The following is a 25,408-nucleotide window of genomic DNA, read 5'->3' as shown; positions in this document are numbered from 1 at the left end:
GGCAATTATCTCTCCTGCAGATCAACATACAGTTTATACAAACATCAAGAGAATATAGAGACGAGGGGGCAATTATCTCTCCCTGCAGATCAACATACAGTTTATACAAACATCAAGAGATATATAGAGACGAGGGGCAACTATCTCTCCCTGCAGATCAACATACAGTTTATATAAACATCAAGAGAATATAGAGACGAGGGGCAACTATCTCTCCCTGCAGATCAACATACAGTTTATACAAACATCAAGAGAATATAGAGACGAAGGGGCAACTATCTCTCCTGCAGATCAACATACAGTTTATACAAACATCAAGAGAATATAGAGACGAAGGGGCAACTATCTCTCCCTGCAGATCAACATACAGTTTATACAAACATCAAGAGAATATAGAGACGAGGGGCAATTATCTCTCCTGCAGATCAACATACAGTTTATACAAACATCAAGAGAATATAGAGACGAGGGGCAATTATCTCTCCCTGCAGATCAACATACAGTTTATACAAACATCAAGAGAATATAGAGACGAGGGGGCAATTATCTCTCCCTGCAGATCAACATACAGTTTATACAAACATCAAGAGAATATAGAGACGAAGGGGCAATTATCTCTCCCTGCAGATCAACATACAGTTTATACAAACGACACCATTGTCCAACAACAGCAAATTCCTCTTTGGTCAGGTTGATGCAATTTCATACATCTTGTCAAAAGTCTTGCTTATGTCACAGAAAACTGCCCTGACTTCTTTCCCATTGTCTAATGCACGTAGTATAAAATCATACAAGTATGTCAGTTGGTATACAGTACTATCCCCAGGCATGAATCCTGACTGCAAATTGGTCAAGACGTTATTATCTAAAAAAAGTGAAACACATGTTTAAAAATACATTTCTCAAATACCTGTGATAAACAGCTGATAAGAGCTACTGGTCTGTAGTTTTTACATTCTACCTTTTTTATGAATAGGAATGACAATAGCTTCCTTCCATATTGTTGGGAATTTACAATATTCTAATGATAAATTGAATAGATTAGTAAGAGGAGTACAAAGGGATGGCACGATCATTTTGATAAATCTGTTACCTATTTTGTCTGGTCCACTGGCTTTGGAAATATCAACTGATAATAGGATGTCTCTTACTTCTTGTGTAGTCAATACAATAGACGCATGTTGAGTCTTTACTTTACATTCAAGTGTAGGAGTCTCCTTATCAGGATAGTCAACTTGTGCATGGTTAGCAAAATATTCATTAAATATATTTGCTTTATCTTTACTATCATTGATCAGATTATCGTTATGAATAATCGAAGGAAATTTCTTATAATCTCCATTTTTGGATTTTATATACTTGTTCACTAAAGCCCACCAAAATTTAGAATTACTCCCCTGATTGATCTTATCATCTAAATCAGAAATATATTTCAATGTGGCTGCTCTCACAGCTGCTGTTACTTTGTTCCGTAAAAGCCTAAATTTTTGCCAGTCTTTATCATGATTTCGAGTCTTTGCTTTCTTATGCTGTCTATTTCTTTTCCTGATAAGTATTCTTATAGCACTATTCATCCATGGATTTTCCCGAGGTCTTATAGTTACCACATTGTTTGGGACATAAATATCACATATATTTTTCAAAACATCAACAAATTCATGTGTTAGAATATCAATATCATTACATCTAAAGATGGTATCCCAGTCAACGTTGTTGAGGCCTCGATTCATTCCCTCAATATTAGCTAAATCATAGTAAAACACTTTCCTTTTAAATTTTAAAGGAGTTGAATCAGAGCCCCCAACAGAGACAAAAACTGGACAATGATCACTGCAAAAAGGATCAAGCACACCCGAAGTGCGAATACAATTAGGGTTTGAAACAAAGATTATATCAATTAACGTACTAGTTGTTTGGGTGATCCTTGTTGGTCCTGTGATAAGTTGCTGTAAGTCATATGTATCAAGAAGATTGTCAATCATGTTATTAGTCTGGTTATGTATATTGATGTTAAAGTCACCAGCAATAATAGTATCTATGCCCATGTCAATGCCATTACCAATTGATTGGAGGACTAGTTCACAATAACGGTCACTTTTATCAGCTCTGTAAAAGTTCCCAATCAAATAGCTCTTGTTTTTACACACAACTTTAACCCAGATCGCTTCTACACCTAAGGGAGACAACTTATCAGCATGCGTAACATGCAGGTTCTCTCTCACATAGATAGCAACACCTCCACCTTTTGGTGGTCTATCCTTCCTAAAAGGGGCGTGGTAACCGGGGATAAGAATATTATTGTTATCACTTGTGACATTCAACCATGTTTCTGTTAAACATATACATCATAATTCTGCCTGGATTAATGCAACCTTTTCTCTTAAGCTACGCACATTAAGATGAACTATTTTTAAGTCAGGATATGCAAGTGGGCCTGGGTTTGGGTGCACATCACCACAGCATAGTAGAATTAATAATATAATCAGCTGCACTTGTACATTGTATAAACATAACGTCATTATGGCATTTAAATTTTGCATAGGAATTTAACTGTACAATCATGTTTAGAAACCCCTTAAGACTTGTTTGAGTGAAGCAAAACGTTCCTTGAACTGTTTAAATGGCTTGCAAATTCAATGTTTCTCCACACTGGTATTTGACACGATGTCATGAAGTTCCCAACAGACTCCGTTAGTTGACGGAAGCTGTTCCTCCATAGGAATTAATTTGAGTTTAAATTATAACGACAGATGGTTGATCAGTGAGGTTTATTTTAAATACTCCTCCAGTCAATGTAAGGATGATTTAAAGACAATTATTTTGGGACACTGTATCTCTGCTCCTTATACACCGTTATTAAAATGCTCACCATGAATAGTGCCCTATATGTTAAAAGCATCTTAAATTCGATTTTAGAGTAAGAAATGGTCATCGATTACGACTATTTAAACTTTCCTCCCGTAATCTTGACGATATTATATGCTTTCATAAAAAGTCAAATTAGTTTGATACATAAATATCTGATTATGAAAATGAACCTATTTGTTCAGCCATGTGGTAAAATCTGATCACATGATATAAATTAAGACATTTGATTGGTCAACAAACACCGAACACTTCAAGACTGACCTTTAGGTATCATTTTCTTGATGAAAAAAATAATTCTGTAAATTGTTGCTCAGATATTGACTGTCTCAGAATATGTTTTGCAAAGTCGTAAAGATCAGAACTTGCGCTTTTCAACGTATACCAAATATTCAAATTGAACGGTATATTTCTTATTGCAGAAAGTGCTGGAGAAGAAAGGAGACATCGCCAGCCGCTCATCAGAACACTCTCTGACCTGTGGCGTGAGTAGATTACAGTGCTACACTGGAATAATACAATTCAGTATTTAAAGGAGATAATAGCAAAGATGTAAAACATCATACAACAGGTTTCAAATGCCTTGATACCTGTATTGTTCAGACTGTTTACCCCCCTGGATGCACGAAAACAAACGCCGAAGTGAGATTCCCGCCATATTGGATAGTGTTTACAAAATCACGTTTCGTGAAGGCCGGTTATGAGGCCTACAACTGGTATATTTCATATTCAGCTGCGACAAATACATCACTGAATTCCTCATACATTTTCGAATCAAATTATAAATGGTGTTTGTCACCAATACCAATTGTCTAGATGAAAATCTAACGAAACATATTAGATGTGAAAACGAACGCTGTGCTCGTAAGACCGTGCTTGTTTGAACTGTAAACAAAGTCAAATTTTACACTGTCTAGAGCATTTTCTCAATTTCTCAGATATCTATTCGTCTATCGGGAGCATGTACAGGCGTGGAAAGAGCATCGTAGCATGAAATAGGAAACTGAAAATAGATACCATACAGCAATTTGATAAATTCATGCGAAATTGTCAGTGTACAACGTGACGCCATGACTGGCTCAAAATCACGCAGAACGACAACGGTCATCATCGACATGTCTTGCTTCTTCTACTTACAATGAAAATAATAAAAACAAATAACCATACGCAGATAGTCAAACTTTTCCTGGTTACTTACATCACATATTTATGTACAAACGCTTCCTGTATCAAGGGAACTGCCCACGCAAAATCCAGTGTACCGATCGATGTCAGCGAACCCGCCATATATGTGAAAAATGGTCACCAGTCATACGTCAACATTGTTGTACATGTTTGGTAATTTTTTCAGGGTGAAGTTCGGTTGAATCAGATGAACAATCCGATCCTTACAGTTTCATTATTATGATTTATTTTGAGTATCTTTCAGGTATTTTTTCAGAAAACTCACATCATTATCTACATTTTGCCATGCACAATATCATATCATACGTTGATGATGGCTATGAGTAAAGTTATGTTTATCCTTTGAAAGTTATTGTTTGTTTGAATACTTTGTAGATATAGACGGGGGAATATACGCATCACACCACACTACCCTTGAAAAATTCTAACAAAAGGTTTCTCAGTGGTTTTCACTTCTACTTGGTATAGTTATCAACAGAAAAAAAGTCTACCAAAATCCCACTGTGCAAAAGGGGTTAAAATCGGTTATTTCTATAACATGGTATCAAGCAGCAGCCAACTACAAGCGATACAGATGAAGAACAAGTTTTTAGGTGAGTAGTATCCACTGCTTGTTTACATTGGAGACAACACATTTGCCAGCATATTTACATGAAGTCTTCTTCCTGCCCATAATGTCAATTTAATGGAAATGGTAATTATTGAGATATGAATTTTGTTGAGTTAGAATATACATCAGCTTAAACTACTCCAAAAAATGGTGTATGATATTAAATGTATAAGTAAATCCATCTCAATGAATGTGCTGTCTGCTATGATGTCAATATGACCATCAGAAGCATATCTACATCGAATAAAGGGTAATCCATAATAAAACTTATGATAATAGTTGTTAAATACCAAACAAACAAGATTCACAACAATGTTCATTGAGGAAATTGCAATATAAAGCTTAAATTCAAAGAAAAGTGCAGCAAATTTACAACACCTCCAGCCCCTCTGATTGGAGCCAAGCTCCTCTGCAGTGTGTTTCACTTTCTCTGCATGGAGTTTGACCTATATAAAAAACTGTTTTCTTGATGCCTTATCATACATTCTTAAATACCAAGATGAATTTTTAAATATGATTTTTTTTTAAGTAGTACCTACTTTTTTTATCATAATTTCCTATAAAGTTACATGTGAACCATTTTAAACAATTAGTTTTTATATTGATTGATATAATTTCCACAAACATAAAACACTTAAGTGCCCTGATTAAGAAAATGAATCTGAATTTTAATGTTTTTTTCAAATAAAATATAATGCAAAAAATCCTATTTTGATCATGATATTTTAGATTTATAGTAATGAATGAACATGAAATATTCAAGTGCTTTGCCTAATAAAATTCAATTGCATGAATATAAGATCTTGCTATTTAATTTGGATTTTTTGAACAAATAACTATCTAAAGCATTGACATATGAATAGGTATGAAAATGTTATTATCTCTCTACATATATTTTTTGGTTATAATAAAACTTAAGTTTAATGTTGTCTTATGATGTTCCAATATACTAGTATTAGCAAAAAACTTTGAAATCGAGGAAAAATAAAAATGTTTTATAGGAAATAAATATTACCATCTTTTCTCTATATAAATGCCAGTGTGAATTGTACCACTGTTTCATCATTTGTTTCAGACCACAGTTGGAGAACACTTATTCAAGTGTCAGTTATGTCTGAAAAGACTTGACAATGGCCGTGACATTGTGAAAATTCGTCAGAAGGGAGCCGATGGTATCAACGCTGCTAGTGCTCAGAGAGGTGATGACATTAGTGTGGAAGCAGGATGCAAGGTGCACTTGCACTGTCGCAAACAGTATATCAATCAGCATGATATTGAAAATCAGAAGAAGAAACAAGAGACACAAAAAAAACCTTTGAAGCGAAGTTCTCGTGTTTTGAAGGATACTTTCAATAGTAATTCCGACTGTATATTTTGTGGTAACACAGTTTCCTTGCGTAGTCCAGATTTCAGCTACGTTAAGACTTTCAACTTTGCAAAATCAATACTAGATTGTTGCGAAAAAAAGATGTGATGATTGGTCTCTTGCAGTGGAAGGACGCATTCAGTACTATGGAGGAGATCTGCATGCAGCCGATTGCATCTATCATCATCAGTGCAGTGTACACTTCAGTAATGGCAGTGATGTACCAGTCAAATTTCGTGATGTCCCTAGAACTAAAACACCTGGGCGTCCTAAAGACAGTGATCAAGAGCAGGCTTTTGCCAAAATGTGTTTGTATCTCGAGGACAATGATGAGGAACAGATGACTATTACATACCTTCGGGAAAGAATGAGGAAGTATCTGATGGGTGAAAATTCTCTCCCCCTACACCAACTCCCATTTGAAGAACAAACTGAAGGAACGCTATGGGGACTCTATCTATATAGCTGACAGAGAAGGACTAAGTGACATTATCACATTCAGGGAGAAAACATCTAATATCCTCCAAGCATATTACAAAAATGCAGAACGTGAAGGTGACGAGGAAACACAAAAGAAGGCCATAATTGCGACCGCTGCAAGATTGATCAAGAGTGACATTAAAACAGATGTACCAACTTCTACTGATTGCTATCCAAAGTCAGAAGAACTTGGACTTGATTCTGCACTGTCATTCCTTCCAGATACACTACAGAACTTGCTCAACTGTCTGTTTGTTGGAAAGAACAAATCAAGAAAAGTTGCTGCTATTAGCCAAGCCATAATACAGGCAGTCAGACCAAGGGCTGTTATTGCACCTCTCCAGATTGGCCTCAGGGTACAAGTGCATCACCTTTATCGCTCAAAATTCCTTGTGGAAACATTGTCTTGCATGGGGTACAGTTCATCATACAGGGAAGTATTATGCTTTGAAAAAATGCTGCAAGTTGTGTCACACCCGACTTGCTGCTTGAAAAGCAGGATGTGCCAGACATATCAGTATTGTTTGCCTGTGACAATGTTGATCACAACACCATTACCATCGATGGGAAAGGTACCTTTCATGGAATGGGCATGATAGCTGCAATGACTCAGGTGGAAAATCATGTCATCTGGTAACAAGGCAAAGAACATCAGAACTGAACATTGCAAGAATGTCAAAATTGATATTAAAGAATACAGATTCACCAGCCATGTTCTTCACAAGGTTAAGTTCAAACACCTCCCTTGTTTTCAGGCCTGTGACAGAATGGTTGATATTTTATGGGAACTATCCTTCAGTTTCAAGCAGACAGTTCGAATTGGCGGGGATGATGCACATCCTTCATCAAAAACAGAAACATCCCGGTGTGTCCTCTATAGTCTATCTGCCCATGATTGATATGTATCCAGGTGACAAGTCATGCATTCTGTCAACGTTGGAATACCTGACCAGCCTATCCTTCAGACACAATATCTTTCCAGTGGTAACATTCGACCAGCCCTTGTATTGGAAAGCTTCCGAGGTCATTCAAGCTGCACCAGGGAATAGCCCTTTGAAGAGTATCATACTTAGGCTAGGTACTTTCCACATGTTCATGAATCTACTTGGAGCAATAGGCACACTGATGGCTGGGTCAGGTCTGAAAAACATTCTGGAAATAGTGTATGGTGAAAATGCCGTGGTTCATATGATGTCTGGCAAGGCTGTTCAAAGGGCATTTCATGGGCACCTTCTAGTAGACAAATGTCTCCACCAAATGATCTTGAAATCGGCAGTGGAAGATAACCCAGATCTTGCAAACCATGTGCTTGAAATTGAGAAAATTTATTCCTCCTTGTTAAAGGGAGACAAACACATTGAAGAACTAAGACAATCAGTGTCCTTCATTCAAGTGATCAATGAACTTGACAAAAGAGGTCCAAACTTAGTGCAGACTCCAAAACAAGCCAGTTGTGGATAGGATATCAGAAGATGCTTGTCGTGGCTCGAGAACTGATCAAAGCTGATCGCACTGGATCCTGGGATGATCATCTCTGTGCTATAGCTAATGCATTGCCAATATTTGCTGCAGCTGGACATTACAACTACCTAAAATCGGCTTACCTCTATAGTCAAGATATGGCTGAGCTCGACACCAGAAACCCAGAAGTTTTTAAGAAGTTTCAAGATGGTTTCCATGTGATCCGAAGAACAAACCAGTTTTGGGCTGGCCTCAGTAGTGATCTAGTCATTGAACAAACACTAATGAGATCAATAAAAAGCACAGGAGGCTTGACCCATGGCAGTAAGATGACAGAAGAACAGCGAACACTATGGACAATGTCAGCACCCATTACCTCTGAGTTGAACATTGCCATGCAAGACTTCAATGAACTCACATACTCCACAAGTGAGCAACATAACGAAGCCAGTGTCGCCAGGATTGAGAGAACGCTTCTGATCTGTTGAAGATACATTCCAAACTCTCTTCTTGCTCTCCTTTCACCTCAGACCCAGCATTGAGAAATATCATCAATGGTATCGTTGCAAACGAGGATGCAAATGTTCATGAATATGACTCAATAGGGAAAAATATTATTGACAAAATGGTTGGACAGCCTGTATATTCTTTCTCCATCAAAAGGAAAGAGAAAGCCAAGACCTTGGGAAATTCTACTGCTGTCCAGGTTGCTCCTGACAGAACAATGGATCCCAATTTGCTGTTTCAACGATTCCTGGTGGTGTCAAGAACAGGGGATTTGGCATTTGAAGAAGTGCTGAAATATGAGTTAAGTCCATACCCACCATCTCTGTTTGAGGACAATAAGATTATGAGAAAGGCAGACAAACCTCAACTAGCTGAAGCTGTCAATGATCACTGTAAAAAGATAGCAAGATGTGATCACACATCAGATGTCATCCACAGACTGAAAAGTATGTGTGCTAGATGGAGAGCTCCTTGCTACACAAGCTAAAGTGGAACAACGGTGACACTTACGGGAAAATTGCCAAGGGATATGCAGATTTCACATCTAAGCACTATGGGATGGCAACTATTGTGTTTGATGGGTATGGGACTGGCCCTTCAATAAAGGATAACACACACCAACGGCGGGGACAAAAAAACAGCTTCCGAACTGTTAACTTTACACATGAAACTGAATTTGAAGGGAAGAAGGAAGAGTTCCTATCCATAGACAAAAACAAACAAGGTTTAATCAACTTGATAAGTGAGAAACTTAAGGAAGCTGGATGTAAAGTCATTCAGGCACATGGAGATGCAGATGTTGACATCGCAAAGACTGCAGTAAACAGTGCAAAGACCCATTCTACCACACTGATCGGAGAGGACACTGACTTATTGATTCTTCTGCTGCATTACTGTATAGCAGGTGGGAATTCACTCTATTTCAGATCAGACAATTCTTGAAAAGTCAGTCTGAAAGTGTACAACATCAACTGGATGAAGCAACTTTTTGGCAATAAGCTGTGCACCCAACTGTTATTTCTGCACTCATTTACAGGCTGTGATTCCACGTCTCGGATTTATGGCATTGGGAAAAAATCAGTGTTCCAGAAACTTGTCAAAGGTGATCAAGCCCTCCAGCTATGTGCAGATACTTTCACTGCAAAAGAGGTCGAACAAGCAAAGATAGAGGAAACCGGTTGCCAGGCCATGGTGATCCTATTTGGTGGAGAGAGAAGATGTTCCCTGGCTGCATTGCGTTACAGTGTATTCGCAAAGAAGGTTGTGGCTGCTAAATCTTTTGTTACACCTGAACGCCTTCCCCCAACGGAATCAGCCACCAAGTTTCACTGTCTGCGTGCCTATTATCAGGTCATGGTTTGGATGGACATGCAAACTAACCTCGATCCATTGCAATGGGGTTGGAAACTTGAAGACAACCACTTTGTTCCCATCATAACATCACTAAATGCTGCTCCAGACAGTCTTATCAAGATCATACATTGTAACTGCACAACTAGTTGCAGTTCCGCACGCTGCAGCTGCAGAAAGAATGGACTTCAATGCACGACTGCCTGTGGACTGTGCCAAGTGACATGTTGTGACAATCCAGTCAATGAACCCTCAAAAGAAGAAGTGGAGGATAGTGATGAGGACAATATTGACAATGATGAGGACAAAGATGAGGACTAAATAGTGTCCTTGGTAAAAACCTTGTTATGGAACATTATCCTAAAATTGTTTTTTTAGATGATATTCTTCTACTTAAAATGTATACCAATGGCAACATTTTCAAATTTCCACAAGTCAAATCCTAAATATTTTGTCACCAGTTGTTTGGTCATCCTTCAAAACCATAGATAACAACAAAAAACTATGCTTTGGACTCAATTATTGACAAAGGTATAGTGATTCTGGAGATTGGAAAGTCCCAACGGCGGCCATCTTGGAAATACCCTTTTTTACCCATAATGCACGGTTGGATTTTGGTAGACTTTTTTTCTGTTATAAAGCATACCTGGTAGGAGACAACGTCACCAAGAAACCTTTTGTTATAATTTTTTTAAGGTTACTTGCCATATTCACCCGACTAATAAGAAATTGACATATTTAGCGTAGAACACACTATTTTTAACCTTTACACGGGTTTTAGACTATGAAACGTAGGTATAACTGGAACATGGACGTAGTTCCTGGCAAGCGTCTATTCAATGGTTTAATTTCATATAAACGGGTTAGTGAACAGCGACTTCATTTCATTAATAAGTAAACTTGAATATACTACTTTAGAACGTGATTTAATGAAAAAAGAATAGAAATATTACATGTAAATTCACATATATTTAAGAGAAATGTTCTTGGTAATGGAATCTTCTTTCATATCGTTTTATGGACGGTAGAAATTATGTCTATGATAAAATAATGACCAACGTTTAACGATTTACACTCACTCTTAATAACGGGGTGCAAATACTGTCACTGCCGTGCTTCTCTAGCAAATGTTATGATCGGTCTGATTGGATAATGGTACAATCATGCATAAACAGTCCAATAACCCCCAAAGTATATTTCTTACAGGCTAACAGCTAAGGTAATAGGTCAATTTGAAATGTTCGTTACTGTCGCCGGTAGCAAAACCTTACTTTGCAGTGTAACTTCACACTTTGGTATACAAATACCTGGATATTAGTACTTTAGGACATTGATATTGATCAAAAGTTTCATTTTCTGCAAATTGTTGAGCGAATGCATTCTTTTTAGATCAATGAATTTGGTCTAATGCCACGTCGCCAGTTTTGAGGAAATGTCCGTGACTAATTTTCAGCTTGACATATACATGTGTAGAACCAAGTAGATCTATACTCTTACCCATTCTCTTTGAATGAATACAATTTATCTTTACATTAATGGTACTTGTCCTTATTTGGGGCTTAGAATATCTATCTGCATAACATATCACAAAATATTCCATGCGTAGAATTAAGAGTGAAATGTCCGTTACCACCGCCAAATAAGGGAATAGTGCTCTTTTTCACATAGTTTAAGTTACATTTAGAACAGGAAGTATGGCAGATAGGAAAAGAAAACAATATTCAAAGCTTATGTGGGTAATGGTAACTTACTGCTTGATTTGCCAGACTATGTAATCTCCGTTACTGAAATGTTCGTTATCAGGGTATTCGAAACCACATAGCTTATGAAGTTCTGATACTATTTTTCAAATACCACGTGACTCCTATCCCATCTGGGAAGAGGATGTATACAATCACCAAAGATTTAAAATTGAGATTCATCAGAAATAGGAAGTAACGATGTAACGAACATTTCATTGCAATCGGTCTGAACCAGAGAGTTAGCCCCATGGTGTTCCAGAATATATCTCGGCCCAGGACGAGGAAATGGTGTGACAGCTGCTCGCCATATTGACCAAGTCATAAGACCCCAGGTTATACCAGATATTGGACGTAACACTACAATGACCTCCACTTAGTCCGGATTTACGTCCAATAGAACACCTTTGGGACGAGGTTCAAAGAAGACTGAATGACCTCCAACCAATGCCGACAACTGCGGCTGGACTCGATCACGTATTTCGCAGAGTATATGGTCCAAGTGCCTATGGCACAGGGGCGGATACAGCATTTTGAGAAAAGGAGTGGGGGTGGGAGGGTGTGTGTGCACACTTCCTTTTCACCCGTTTTCACGGGTCATATAATAGACTTTCAGGACAAAATGAGGGGTGCGCACCCCTGCAAAAACACACACACCCACCCCACCCCCTGGATCCGCCTATGCTATGGCCTTCATCAACCGGCTAATTCATTCCATGTACAGACGATGCAACGCCGTCATCGATGCCCATGGAGGCCACACACGAAACTGACTTAAAGGTATCCTAATGGTACCACTTATTGGTGATTGTGTTTGTGTGAACTCTAAATGTGATTCTTGAAAATGTGTTAAATATAATTAGGGATGCTACGATACGTCGATACCTCGATACATTTTCAAAGACGATACAATTATAGATACATTCAAAACTGTATCGATATTTAGTTTGAAAGTATCGGTTTAAATCGTTTATGTATCGTTTACATTTTGCAATTGTATCATGTTTTTTTATGTTATGAGAGTTATAAATGATTATTTTTCATGCACAAAGATGGGATATTAGAACTTTTTAATCTCTGAGAATAATAAATGTTGATCTTTTATTGACAATTATAAACTGTGAAAATGTAACTAAATTTACGCAATAATGCTGCGAAAATAAGTATCGTGATACGTATCGAGTCATGAAGCTTATGTATCGTGACATTCCTAAATATAATTGTCAAGTTTGAACTCAATCCGCCGTTTTGATTGTTAATTAGAGCGAATTAAAGTGTGTGCATTAAGAGGTGAAATGGGGTTTAACGTCTTACTTGAGAATATTTCACTCATATGACGACGTGCATGCATGTGTATGTGCGGCTGCTTGTACTAGCCCAGACTTATGCTGGTTTTATAGTGCTAGCCCGCTGAGATACCATGCCGCAGTGAAGCATGAATACCCCACTCAGACACATTATACTGACTCCGAGCCGACCAGTCCTTCTTGTACCTATAAATGCCGAGCGCCAGGCAGGGACCAGTCCTTCTCGCACCTATAAATGCCGAGCGCCAGGCAGGGACCAACAAATACCACATTTTAACGTCTTTTGACGGGCCGGGGATCGAACCCGCGACCTTCCGCTCTCCGGGCGGACGCCCTAACCACTACACCACGGAGGCGGTCCGTGTGCATGAAGAAACCTCTTTCAATGTGGCGTTTCTTTTGCCGTTCAGTATATATATAATTAAATATGTCTATATATCTTTGGTCAAACCGTACAGTAATATTCTGGTAGGTTCATACAAAAGGGACAGTCTTTCTCACTTTTCAGATCTTTTTAAAATGTGCGCCAGAAAAAACCCATCAGCATTCAGAGGGTTGAACACGCCCGTGTCATCCTATGTTGTGATACGTACTGTACTATATATACCAGCTTGCCCATAAAGGGACCGACTATACAATCACTATATTAGTTGAATATCTCTCTCTTTCGATCGATCGACATAATATGTACGTCGATTCGTGATCATTAATCCATATTAAAAGACGACGGAACTCATTTGGGGACAAGATCGTGATCGGCAGCATATACTTCCTAATCTTCAAGGTCGTGGGTTCTATGCGTCGGTGACTTGAATGGGGTAGGGAAGCTAACCTGCTTGTTCATTGGCTACATCAAACACACCTCCAGTGTTGCGCATGCGTAAACCCCTGTTACATGCACGTTGCTGTACGATGTCAACAACTTAGAGGCCAGACTCTGTCGGTAATTGCTACAAGCGCACTGTTTACTAACCGCTCAACACAGCCATGAATAATATGATTAAGAAATGTCTTGGAGCTGTAGGAAAACCATTGACATTGGCGTGTCAGAAATACGCTAATCAATTCTCCATTGCCACCTTCTTCACTTCGGCTAACAGGTGCCTTTTGTGTGGAGATCGTCTCAACCCTGATCGTTCATGTCAGGACACACCTGTCAACAAGAATTGCCGGAGTATGTCAGCATTCGCAGGAAAACAGCAAGAATTCTTATTTAGACAGGTAAGTTGTTGTGGAAGACTTTCTTTCATTACATGACTGACACTCGTACACTAACGTCTGGCTAATACAACTGACCCAAAGAGACTACAATATATAATATTTACAGTAAACTTTTCCTTACTGCAGAAGGTAATATTTGTCTCTTCGTAGTTTTCATGATGTTGTTTTCACATGATTCACTACTGAAGTAGTCGAAATGTGAAACCTGAAAGAGATATAAGGGAGCTGTTGAGATTTTGTACCCAAACCAACATATATATATGACTTTGTTACCCATATTGAATCACTGGGGTGGTGACATGGCAACAAAGGATGTTATGTTTCTGATTTAACAACCCTGAATGGAATATGTCTCATTATATTCCTTAAATGCTGCAACATAAACAACTATTAGGAGAAGAGATTTGACTAACAAGCTAGCCAGGTAGCTATTAACAAAGCAGACAGCTATTAGGAGAATTCATATTGAAAGACATAAAAATGAGTTTATAAAAATATTAGCATTTGGCAAGCTGTTGTATCTGTTGCATTTACTAAGACTTTAAAAGAAGATCTCACATTCTGTAATGTACTTACTAATGTATCTTGAAGACAAAGGTCGCCATCTTGTGAGGGACACTTTAAGTTAATAACTACATAAATCATGACTAATGCAGATCAATCAACATTTGTATTTGTTTTGTTTAATCGTGCAGTCATCAATTAAATTACATAATAAGTGTATGGTAATTGTATTTGAACCTAGTGGTAGGCACCATCACCATTTTATCACCATGACCTAATTTTGAAGATAGTTATGAATTTGATGTGGCACCAAATTAATGTAAGTATCAACCCTTTGCTTAAAATACATCATGAAATTAGAGTGAATAGCACTACATGTATTTCAGCACTATAATCCGAACCTATCTGTAAACAATAACACAAAAAGTGTAGACTTAGATTTCAGTGCTGTAGTATGGGGAGATAGCAGTTCAGTTGCATAATATCATATGGAACCTGCACAACCTTAACATCACCAGCTTAATGTGTGATGTAACTTCCAGGTGATCAAAAGATCAGGGTGATATTCAGTTGAGATAGGACTGATCTCCTGTGAAGATTGTACAGGTTTCAAGTGTTGTGACACAAGATAGAGCAATAATCCTTGAATGAGCAGTCTCATGTGTGTAACTTCATGGCTGCTTATGTAGTACAGGACATTTTCACCCTATGACATGTGTGGGCAGTGATTGGCTGGTAATTATGAGAAGATTTGACACGGTTATAAAAAAAACGATACCACCATACTTAATCTTTCTGTGTAAACAAAGTGCTGAAACTTGCAGAGTTTGGTGAGACCACGGACTAATTCTAGTGCTCTTTATGTAATAAAATTACCTTGTTTATGTGAGCTCTGGTATGGATGTCTCCTCTCCTGTAAAACCTACATATACATGTACTTCAAAATGTCATGATTTATAGTACATAGACTCAGTTTAGACAAATATGTTCAGCACTATATTACTAATATACTATTTTCACTCAGTTGTTCTGCTCAAGTATTGTGATTTTTCAAACATTGAATTCTGAAAACCAAACATCCATCAATAAAGGTCCTTCGGTTGCAAGCTTGTAAATTTGCATACCAGGAACAGATTGTGCATGTCTGTGGTAGTGTCATGCATATCCTAAGGAAACAGGTCATTCAACCCATCAAAAAATTATCTTGTTCATTTAAATCCTTCACATTCTTTGGGGGGTGTTGGGGTAGCCTAGATGTTGAAGCGTAAACACAACATGCCGAAGACCCTGGTTCAATTCCCCACATGGGTACAATGTGTGAAGCCAATTTCTGGTATCCCCTGCCGTGATATTGCTGGAATATTGCTAAAAGTGGCTTAAAACTAAACTCGCTCACTCACTTTCATGAACTTTTTCTAAATGGACCGGAGGAATTTCTCAGCACTGACCTGCCTCATACTAGTATTCTCTGCCAACAGGAATTTATTCTCTTTCTCCCCCCCTTCATAATCAAATTTCCACACCAAGTAGGATGTATACCTGAGTTTGGAGTATGCTTGTCTGAGGCAAGGTTTTCTTTGTTGCAGCTGCTTGACTACAAGTCATTTACTTACACATACTTGCTAGCAGACACTACAACTAATGAGGCGGTTATAATCGACCCTGTCATCGAAATGGTGGAAAGAGACTGCCAAATTGTCAAAGACCTCGGCCTCAATCTGGTTTATGCAGGTAAGATGTTTTCTTAGATCTTGTATATATGGGGCAAGCAGTTGTCAGAGCTCTTGTGAATACAGTCCTGCAGTTATCATGTTTAAAGTGGTGGTGGGCGGAGAAAGTATTCAAAAACGTTGACTTGTTATGTTGTCCAGATGGGAATGTGCTCCAGATGGTTACTCAGACAATATCAGATATTGGATGTAATTCAGGAAGACGTAATTGAACTGATTAACAGAACACATTATGCCTGTGCAGTATCCACTATCCCACAATTATATTTCAAACAAGTGACTTTGTTGAAACTAGTCTTGACTGACAGTCTAGTCCCAGGTTAATGCAGACCATGTGTTGTTTTTCAGTGAACACCCATGTACATGGTAACCTTGTGTTGTTTCAGTGAACACCCATCCACATGGTAACCTTGTGTTGTTTCAGTGAACACCCATCCACATGGTAACCTTGTGTTGTTTCAGTGAACACCCATCCACATGGTAACCTTGTGTTGTTTCAGTGAACACCCATGTACATGCAGACCATATAACGGGGACAGGGGAGATCAAGAAACGACTGCCAACATGTAAGAGCATGATAGCACAGATCAGCAAAGCTGTTGCTGATATCAAGCTGAAGGAGGGAGATGTCATAAAGTTTGGTTCCCATCAGTTGGAGGTCCGCAGCACACCCGGACACACTGATGGTGAGATGACTAGGTAGCTATACTCCAGTGAGCATGCCATATACTACCCCTGTATACAGCAGTTCAAAGTGTTCCATAAAACCCTGACAGTGTTCTGTAAAACCATGACAGTGTTCCATCATACCCTTACAGTGTTCTGTACAACCATAACAGTGTTCTGTAAACCATGACAGTGTTCTGTACAACCATAACAGTGTTCTGTAAACCATGACAGTGTTCCATCATACCCTAACAGTGTTCCATCATACCCTTACAGTGTTCTGTAAAACCATGAGTGTTCTGTAAAACTCTGACAGTGTTCCATCATACCTTTACAGTGTTCCGTCATACTCTAACAGTATTCTGTAAAACCATGACAGTGTTCGCTCATACCCTGACAGTGTTCTATCATACCCAAACAGTGTTCTGTCATACCCTGACAGTGTTTCATCATACCAAACAGTGTTCTGTCATACCCGGACAGTGTTCCATCATACCCAAACAGTGTTCTGTCATACCCTGACAGTGTTCCATCATACCCAAACAGTGTTCTGTCATACCCTGACAGTGTTCCATCATACCCTAACAGTGTTTTGCAAAACCATGACAGTGTTCTGTCATACCATGACTGTCTTTCATCATACACTGTGTTCTGTCATACCCTGACAGTGGTCCGTATAACCCTGACAGTGTTCTGTATAACCCTTAGTTCTGTCATACCCTGACAGAGTTCCGCATAACCCTGACTGACCCATCATACTCTGACAGTGTTCTGTAGTTCTTTCACACCCTGACAGTGTTCCAAATAACCCTGTGTTCCGTCATACCCTGACAGTGTTCTGTATAACCCTAACCTAGTTCTGTCATACCCTGACAGTGTTCCGTCATATCCTGACAGTGTTCCGTATAACCCTGTGTTCCGTCATACCCTTACTGTGTTCCATCATATCCTGACAGTGTTCGCGCATAACCCTGTGTTCCGTCATACCCTAACTATGTTCCATCATACTGACAGTGTTCCATAACCCTGTGTTCCGTCATACCCTAACTATGTTCCATCATACTCTGACAGTGTTCTGTATAACCCTAACCTAGTTCTGTCATACCCTGACAGTGTTCTGTAGTTCTGTCATACCCTGACAGTGTTCCGTCATATCCTGACAGTGTTCCGTATAACCCTGTGTTCCGTCATACCCTAACTGTGTTCCATCATACCCTGACAGTGTTCCGTCATACCCTGACAGTGTTCTGTATAACCCTGTGTTCCGTCATACCCTAACTGTGTTCCATCATACTCTGACAGTGTTCCGTATAACCCTGTGTTCCGTCATACCCTGACAGTGTTCCGTATAACCCTGTGTTCCGTCATACCCTAACTGTGTTCCATCATACTCTGACAGTGTTCTGTATAACCCTGTGTTCTGTCATAACCTAACTGTGTTCCATCATACTCTGACAGTGTTCTGTATAACCCTAACCTAGTTCTGTCATACCCTGACAGTGTTCCATCATACCCTGACAGTGTTCCGTCATATCCTGACAGTGTTCCGTATAACCCTGTGTTCCATCATAACCTAACTGTGTTCCATCATATCCTGTCAGTGACAGTGTTCTGTAAAACCCTGATAGTCATATGAGCGAAATATTCTGAAGCACGACGTTAAACCCAATTTCACCTCATCTCACCTGTAAAACCCTGACCGTTGTCCATCATACCCTGACAGTGTTCCGTCATACCCTGTGTTCCGTCATACTCAACAGTGTTCTGTCACACCCTGAATGTTATACGCTGACAATGTCAACTTCAGGATTGCCTTGTCCAGATTCACTTGTTTTATAAAGGCCGCTGGGATGCAGCTGGAATATTGCTGACTGCAGCATCAAACAACAATTCTAGCACGACATGGTGTGATACTCGATTCTGATTTGCTGGGAGCTCATCAAAACCGTACTTAAATGGCAGTTTAAGACCGCTAATTAAAGTGACTGATTCACCGCGTATGAATACAACGAACTCGTTGACCCACACGTCCTGACCTGACCGCTTCCATCCCGGCCGTAATGCCCAGTCCTTCCACTTCCACTATCCATGTATCCCTCATAAAACGTGGCATGTCAGGCCTTTTCCAAATTGGGAATAGTAGGGTGGTTATGAACAATTATTTCCGTGAATAAAGTTAGCGGCGACTAAACTTAGCGAGTTCACGGCTTGAATTGGGGCGAGTCGATTGTCATACAGTAGTGGAGATCAATAATTCGCTTTAGAAAAATCAAATAATTGTACTTGCTCACAGTATAACCTGTATTTTTTTTTATTGTGTATGCTACTTCTTACAAATACAAGCATACTGGTGTTGAAAATGTCTTATTTCGTTAATTACACAACCTGTCCCTCAATGGAACGATTCCAAGCAATTTCCAGGAAAAAGGCCCCTTCACGCCTTGTGTTCTTGCGCACCAAACAGTTCGGTTTTAGTCGTGCTAGAATGAAGATAAAGCTACTCGTTTTTCAATTTTGGCGGTCCTTTATGGTTGATTTAAGACCGCTAAATGTAATTTAAAAGCCGAATGCTGTTTGCAGGATGCTTGACCTACGTGTGGCAGCAGCAAGGCCTGGCCTTTACAGGAGATGCTATACTCGTCAGAGGATGTGGGCGCACAGACTTCCAGCAAGGTCATATTGTCACATCTCATGTGTCAGTAACCCTATTCCAATGATCATGATGATAGTGTGTTAGAAGTATTTGCAGAAGACTGTTGTACTGTTGATTTTGTCTTCTTGGTGCTGAAAGTATCTGGATTCCAGTTTCCACAGAATGTATTGGTATACAAGAATGTGTACGTATAAAAGTATGTGTACGGAAATATACATGCATAAAAGAATGTGTGTGCGTACAAGACTGTATACACAAATGAACATATTTAATCCTAAAGTATGTGTATCTGGATTCCAGTTTCCACAGAATGTATTGGTATACAAGAATGTGTACGTATAAAAGTATGTGTACGGAAATATACATGCATAAAAGAATGTGTGTGCGTACAAGACTGTATACACAAATGAACATATTTAATCCTTGTGTGATATCCAAGTTGATTTGTTTATGAAGTGTTATGCTTATGTTTTGTGTTGCAGGGGATCCAAGCGTGTTGTATGATTCAGTACACAACAAGATCTTTTCACTTCCGGACAATTTCCGTCTCTTCCCAGCACATGACTATACAGGTGAGGATTGCTAGCAGTCTACCCAGCACATGACTATACAGGTGAGGATTGCTAGCAGCCTACCCAGCGCATGACTATACAGGTGAGGATTGCTAGCAGCCTACCCAGCACATGACTATACAGGTGAGGATTGCTAGCAGCCTACCCAGCACATGACTTTACAGGTGAGGATTGCTAGCAGTCTGCCCAGCAGCCTCAGCACCCAGCACATGACTATACAGGTGAGGATTGCTAGCAGCCTACCCAGCACATGACTATACAGGTGAGGATTGCTAGCAGCCTACCCAGCACATGACTATACAGGTGAGGATTGCTAGCAGCCTACCCAGCACATGACTATACAGGTGAGGATTGCTAGCAGCCTACCCAGCACATGACTATACAGGTGAGGATTGCTAGCAGCCTACCCAGCACATGACTATACAGGTGAGGGATGGTAGCAAGAATGTAACAGCTTGTTACATTGGTGGCCAAGCTTTGATAGCGACATTGGCACCTAGTTTTTATTTAGTGGCCAGGCTTTGAAAGCGACATTGGCATCTCAGTGGCAGATCCCCTGAACCCCCACCTTTGAAAATTTCTGGATCTGCATATGTATCTGGTTACATTTGGTGGCCAGGCTTTGATAGCGACATTGGCATGTACAGGATGTTTATCATGTAGCAATGTGTCATCTGTAGCACCATTGCACACACTGGTGCGGCACACAAGACCTTGCAATGTAATCAGATTAACTTTCATGGTACTTTTCAGGAAGAAATGTTCTTTATTATGCTACACACTCCTTCTAAATGAGCTCAAATATTTATCATGAAGACAACAACATCTTAAATGTTTATGACTGTTAAGAGAAACTGTCGGTTGCTGTGGTATTCCAGAGCAGATCATAAGGGACAAAGGCCCACACTTCATGAAAACAACCTCCCCAAGTCTAATGGTAATGAGAATATCATCTCTGCACCTTCCTTCTCAGATGTGCAGAACATTTTGTACAGAGACTATTTTCCGAGTCTCAACAGTGTATATTTGGCTATTTGGTGCCAGTAACAGAAACAGACTTGTCAAGTGTACAAAGTCTGATGCCAGAATCACAGTGTAGTTCAGAAACAAATTGATCATTTGTTGAAAAATTCAACAGAGTCTGAGATGGTGTACAGAAATGTTGTTCTAGAGGAGTTAGCAGTTTGTTGTGCCTGGTGTTGATATTGGGCCTAGCACAGTAGGGATTGGCTTGAGAGCAAGAAGTGGTAATAGTGCTATGTTACCACTTGTTTGAATGGAATGTAGGCAGATGGGAGCTTGCATTGTTTTCATGGTGGTGTATCAGTAACTATGACAACATGTCATTAGTCAGCTGTTATTATTATAATCTATTTATATAGCACTGAGTTCCAGCTAGGCTGCTCACAGGCGCTTTTGCTTTCCCTCGATCATAGGATGTCAATCTCAACGGCACTTCGTATTATCAATCTCAACTCACTGGGGATCATACAACTCTTGCAGCCACTAGGCGCACCAAGTTAATGTGGCTTTTCCATCCTTACGAGGTACCCATTGACAGCTGGGTGGACTGGAATATATAGTCACAGTACTTTGTCCAAGTTTACAGCACGTTGTTGTACCCACAACTATGTGTTTGCACGTATTCATGTGGCCACCATCTGGTCATATACCAACAGATTCGTGGGTTCTTTTACTGTGTACTGTACACTAGGGGTTGTGACAACACTGAAAGAGTCTGCACACAAAGTTGACTCCAAGGTTTTTACACAGGTGGGCTCGATCCCAGCACCTCAATCTCGCTGGATCACTAGCCTGGCACCTGAGACAGCTCACCTACCACGCCCCCTACATGTAACTGACATGCTTGATGTCCAATACTGTTTTTGAAGTATTGTTCAAATCAGTAGCATGTGGCAATATTGTTACAGTAAGAAACATAGTGAGACAGAATGTAGCTTTACAGATTCGGGGGAGAAATATTGTGTGTGTGAGTACACATAGTAGCCCCCTGCTATGAAAGTTTGGCCAGTCAGGGACTTCTATAACTTGTCCGCACCTTGTCATTTGTCTGCCCCCTTACAAGTCAACTCCAGGTTTGTCACTCAAACAGCACTATTAGTGAAATATTTGGTTAACTTCCACTGTGCTGCTAATGTTGCAGGTCAGACAATGACTACAGTTGCAGAGGAGCGCAAGTACAACCCTCGCCTCACAAAACCTAAGGAACATTTCATCAAAATAATGGAGGACCTCAAGCTGCCCTACCCTAAACAGATAGGTGAGAATCAGTTAACAACAGTGTCTCTCTATGTGAACAGACAGGTGAGCGTCAGGCCTCTGCAGTGTCTCTCTATATGAACAGACAGGTGAGTGTCAGGCCTCTGCAGTGTCTCTCTATGTGAACAGACAGGTGAGTGTCAGGCCTCTGCAGTGTCTCTCTATATGAACAGACAGGTGAGTGTCAGGCCTCTGCAGTGTCTCTCTATATGAACAGACAGGTGAGTGTCAGGCCTCTGCAGTGTCTCTCTATGTGAACAGACAGGTGAGTGTCAGGCCTCTGCAGTGTCTCTCTATGTGAACAGACAGGTGAGTGTCAGGCCTCTGCAGTGTCTCTCTATATGAACAGACAGGTGAGTGTCAGGCCTCTGCAGTGTCTCTCTATATGAACAGACAGGTGAGTGTCTGGCCTCTGCAGTGTCTCTCTATATGAACAGACAGGTGAGTGTCAGGCCTCTGCAGTGTCTATCTATCTGAACAGACAGGTGAGTGTCTGGCCTCTGCAGTGTCTCTCTATATGAACAGACAGGTGAGTGTCAGGCCTCTGCAGTGTCTATCTATCTGAACAGACAGGTGAGTGTCAGGCCTCTGCAGTGTCTCTCTATATGAACAGACAGGTGAGTGTCAGGCCTCTGCAGTGTCTCTCTATATGAACAGACAGGTGAGTGTCAGGTCCTGTAGTGTCTCTGTCTGTTCAGCTTGACACTCAACTGTCTGTTCAGATAGGTGAGTGTCAGGTCCTGTAGCGTCTCTCTATCTGAGCAGACAGTTGAGTGTCAGGTCTTTCAGTGTCTACCCACAAATAGGCTTGAGACTGCAGAGGAAAGTAACTTCATGAACTAATTATATATTTGCCTGTGGTTGGAAGTAAATTGAGTGCTTGCTGTTGCAGATCGAGCATTACCAGCTAACATGGTGTGTGGGGTGTTTTGATCGGATCCTCACACAATGTCCACCTGAACCAGTGTCTCGCATCTCTCACAGCCTTCTCTTGCCTGGGGTCTACTTTTCCATGCTGCAAAGCCTGGAGTTTAACACAAATCCTAATCTTTTTCTTTGCTGCGCTGAGCAACAAACAACAATAGTGGTCCATTTGATGATATCTTTCAATGCCAGATATGCTCATCTGTGAACCTTTCAAGGTCATGATATCTCATGACACAACTCAGAATGAATTATCTCACAAATAGAATCTTTCCAGATTTTTAATCAAAATAATGATATGTAGCTACTCAATTGAAAGTTTGATTTATTATTATTTTTCACAATTAATTATTAAATTTTTAATCAAAATTTGAAAAATTGAGGCAGTAGTCACAATGTTTTCTCTGCATCTATGTATATTTTGATTGACACATTTACTTGTTATAGTTTTTAATGTATTCGACCCCTTATTTGTATTGAAATTATAACTTTATCCCATTCATCTCTAATGTATTAAAAAAAATAAAACCTATGCAAAAATTAGCCAATATTCCCTGGAATATGCAAACAAGCTTTGAAGTTTGTCTGACTGGACCAAAATGAAACAATATTCTTAGTTTGGTGATCGGGTTGAAATCCTTGGTTTAGGTCGGATGATGGAGGTAGAAGACATTAGAGAGACAACCTCCCACCGACTACTCCTGTGAAAGTTATGGGTGTCCCATCTCGTGTAATGTGTATTATTGGATAGTCAAGTTATGCAATATTTTGGTCATTTCATTCCATATCAAGTCCATCAGACCATATTTCAGTCTTGTGACTTTGTACTGCTGACATATTAAACATGGGAGTCAAATGAAGTTTGTAGTTTCTGAAATTATTTGTATGCTCGGATATAGTCAGGTTGGCTTTTCTCAGAGCAATACCTTTGGGACCTCTTCCACATCATCAGTTTAATTTTTTCATATTTGAGACTCTCAAGTATAGTAGCCGACTAAAAGAAAAATATTACTGTTTTCTGGACCATGGATCGATATTTTGCTGTCACACAAAGCAGGTGAAAACAAAAGTCAACAATACCTGTGATTTTGTTGAAAGTAAATGTATGAAACTTTTTGCCATGGAAACTTGTCTATGCGTCGAATTTGGTGACAATATAATCTATAGTTTACTGGATCTAGAAAAGGAGCACTACAGCCATGTTCAAAGTTGTTGCCATGGAGACTTGATAGCACTAGATGTACACATGCGCTAAGATAAGCAATATTTATGAATGTGAACTTCTTTTTAAGTTTGTTAAAGAAATATTGTATGGTTTTCAAGACCTGCTCCAGGAATGACATCTTGCACAAACGCATTGTGGACAATAAATTAATGTGTGACCTAAATGCAATTGATATATGTAATGGTAGAAACTTGTGAAACAAGGTTTTATGCCTTTGGAGGTAACCATGCCTCAGAATATATCAAGTACAATATTTAAACAAATAGAATGCTGACTGTACCTATAACCTTGAATCTTCACCAAAATCTTTCAGAGGAGGATTATACCAAGAGAAAGAATTGACCAAATGTTAAACACATAATAAATAACTCCATCCAGACACTTTGATCTTTTCGTTTCAGTGCTGAGAAATTCCTCCGGGTCCATTTAGAAAAATCCATGAAAGTGAGTGAGCGAGTTTAGCTTTACGGCGCTTTTAGCAATATTCCAGCAATATCACGATGAGGAACACCAGAAATGGGCTTCACACATTGTACCCATGTTGGGAATCGAACCCGGGTCTTCGTCTTGACAAGCGAACGCTTTAACCACTGGGCTACCCCACCACCCCAGTTCATGAAAGAATATCTATGTCAGCAGTGTGTTGTAAGTGGCAAGACCACAAAAAACAGTAACGGGACAGTAATTATTGTTCATTATGTGCATATGCTCTACAAATTAGAGCTCAAACAACAAATCAGATTGCAGCAAATTTCATCAGGCC

The 25,408-nt window shown here is 39.6% G+C and overlaps 1 protein-coding gene across 3 annotated transcripts; it reads left to right on the top strand.

Moving 5' to 3' along the window:
- The first annotated feature begins 3,109 nt into the window (after positions 1–3,109).
- LOC124285209 (persulfide dioxygenase ETHE1, mitochondrial-like) lies at positions 3,110–25,024 on the top strand. 3 transcript variants are annotated; one of them, XM_046721397.1, is made up of 9 exons: positions 3,110–3,135; positions 3,288–3,350; positions 13,971–14,091; positions 16,182–16,326; positions 16,826–17,011; positions 19,572–19,664; positions 20,127–20,216; positions 22,381–22,497; positions 23,389–25,024. In XM_046721397.1, exons 3-9 carry the CDS (start codon positions 14,047–14,049, stop codon positions 23,427–23,429), a joined length of 717 nt encoding a protein of 238 aa, XP_046577353.1. In that variant the 5' UTR covers positions 3,110–3,135; positions 3,288–3,350; positions 13,971–14,046; the 3' UTR covers positions 23,430–25,024. The 3 variants fall into 3 exon arrangements, 2 of the variants coding, with proteins under 2 accessions (XP_046577353.1, XP_046577352.1); XM_046721396.1 differs by lacking the exons at positions 3,110–3,135; positions 3,288–3,350 and having other exon boundaries at positions 13,764–14,091; XR_006900753.1 differs by lacking the exons at positions 3,110–3,135; positions 3,288–3,350; positions 23,389–25,024 and having other exon boundaries at positions 13,763–14,091; positions 19,572–19,686.
- The last annotated feature ends 384 nt before the right edge of the window (positions 25,025–25,408 follow it).

Source organism: Haliotis rubra, unplaced genomic scaffold, assembly GCF_003918875.1.
Source record: "Haliotis rubra isolate DU_JTF1 unplaced genomic scaffold, ASM391887v1 Scf355, whole genome shotgun sequence".
NCBI lineage: Eukaryota > Metazoa > Mollusca > Gastropoda > Lepetellida > Haliotidae > Haliotis > Haliotis rubra.
Note: the sequence above shows the minus strand (reverse complement) of the source record. Positions and strands in the feature narration are given on the sequence as shown.

Excerpts from the sequence above, each read along its gene's own strand:
- LOC124285209 (XM_046721396.1), top strand. The coding sequence starts at position 13,858 with ATGAATAATATGATTAAGAAATGTCTTGGAGCTGTAGGAAAACCATTG. Across the intron at positions 17,012-19,571 it reads CACACCCGGACACACTGATG|GATGCTTGACCTACGTGTGG; the intron begins GTGAGATGACTA and ends TGCTGTTTGCAG. Across the intron at positions 19,665-20,126 it reads GCGCACAGACTTCCAGCAAG|GGGATCCAAGCGTGTTGTAT; the intron begins GTCATATTGTCA and ends TTTGTGTTGCAG.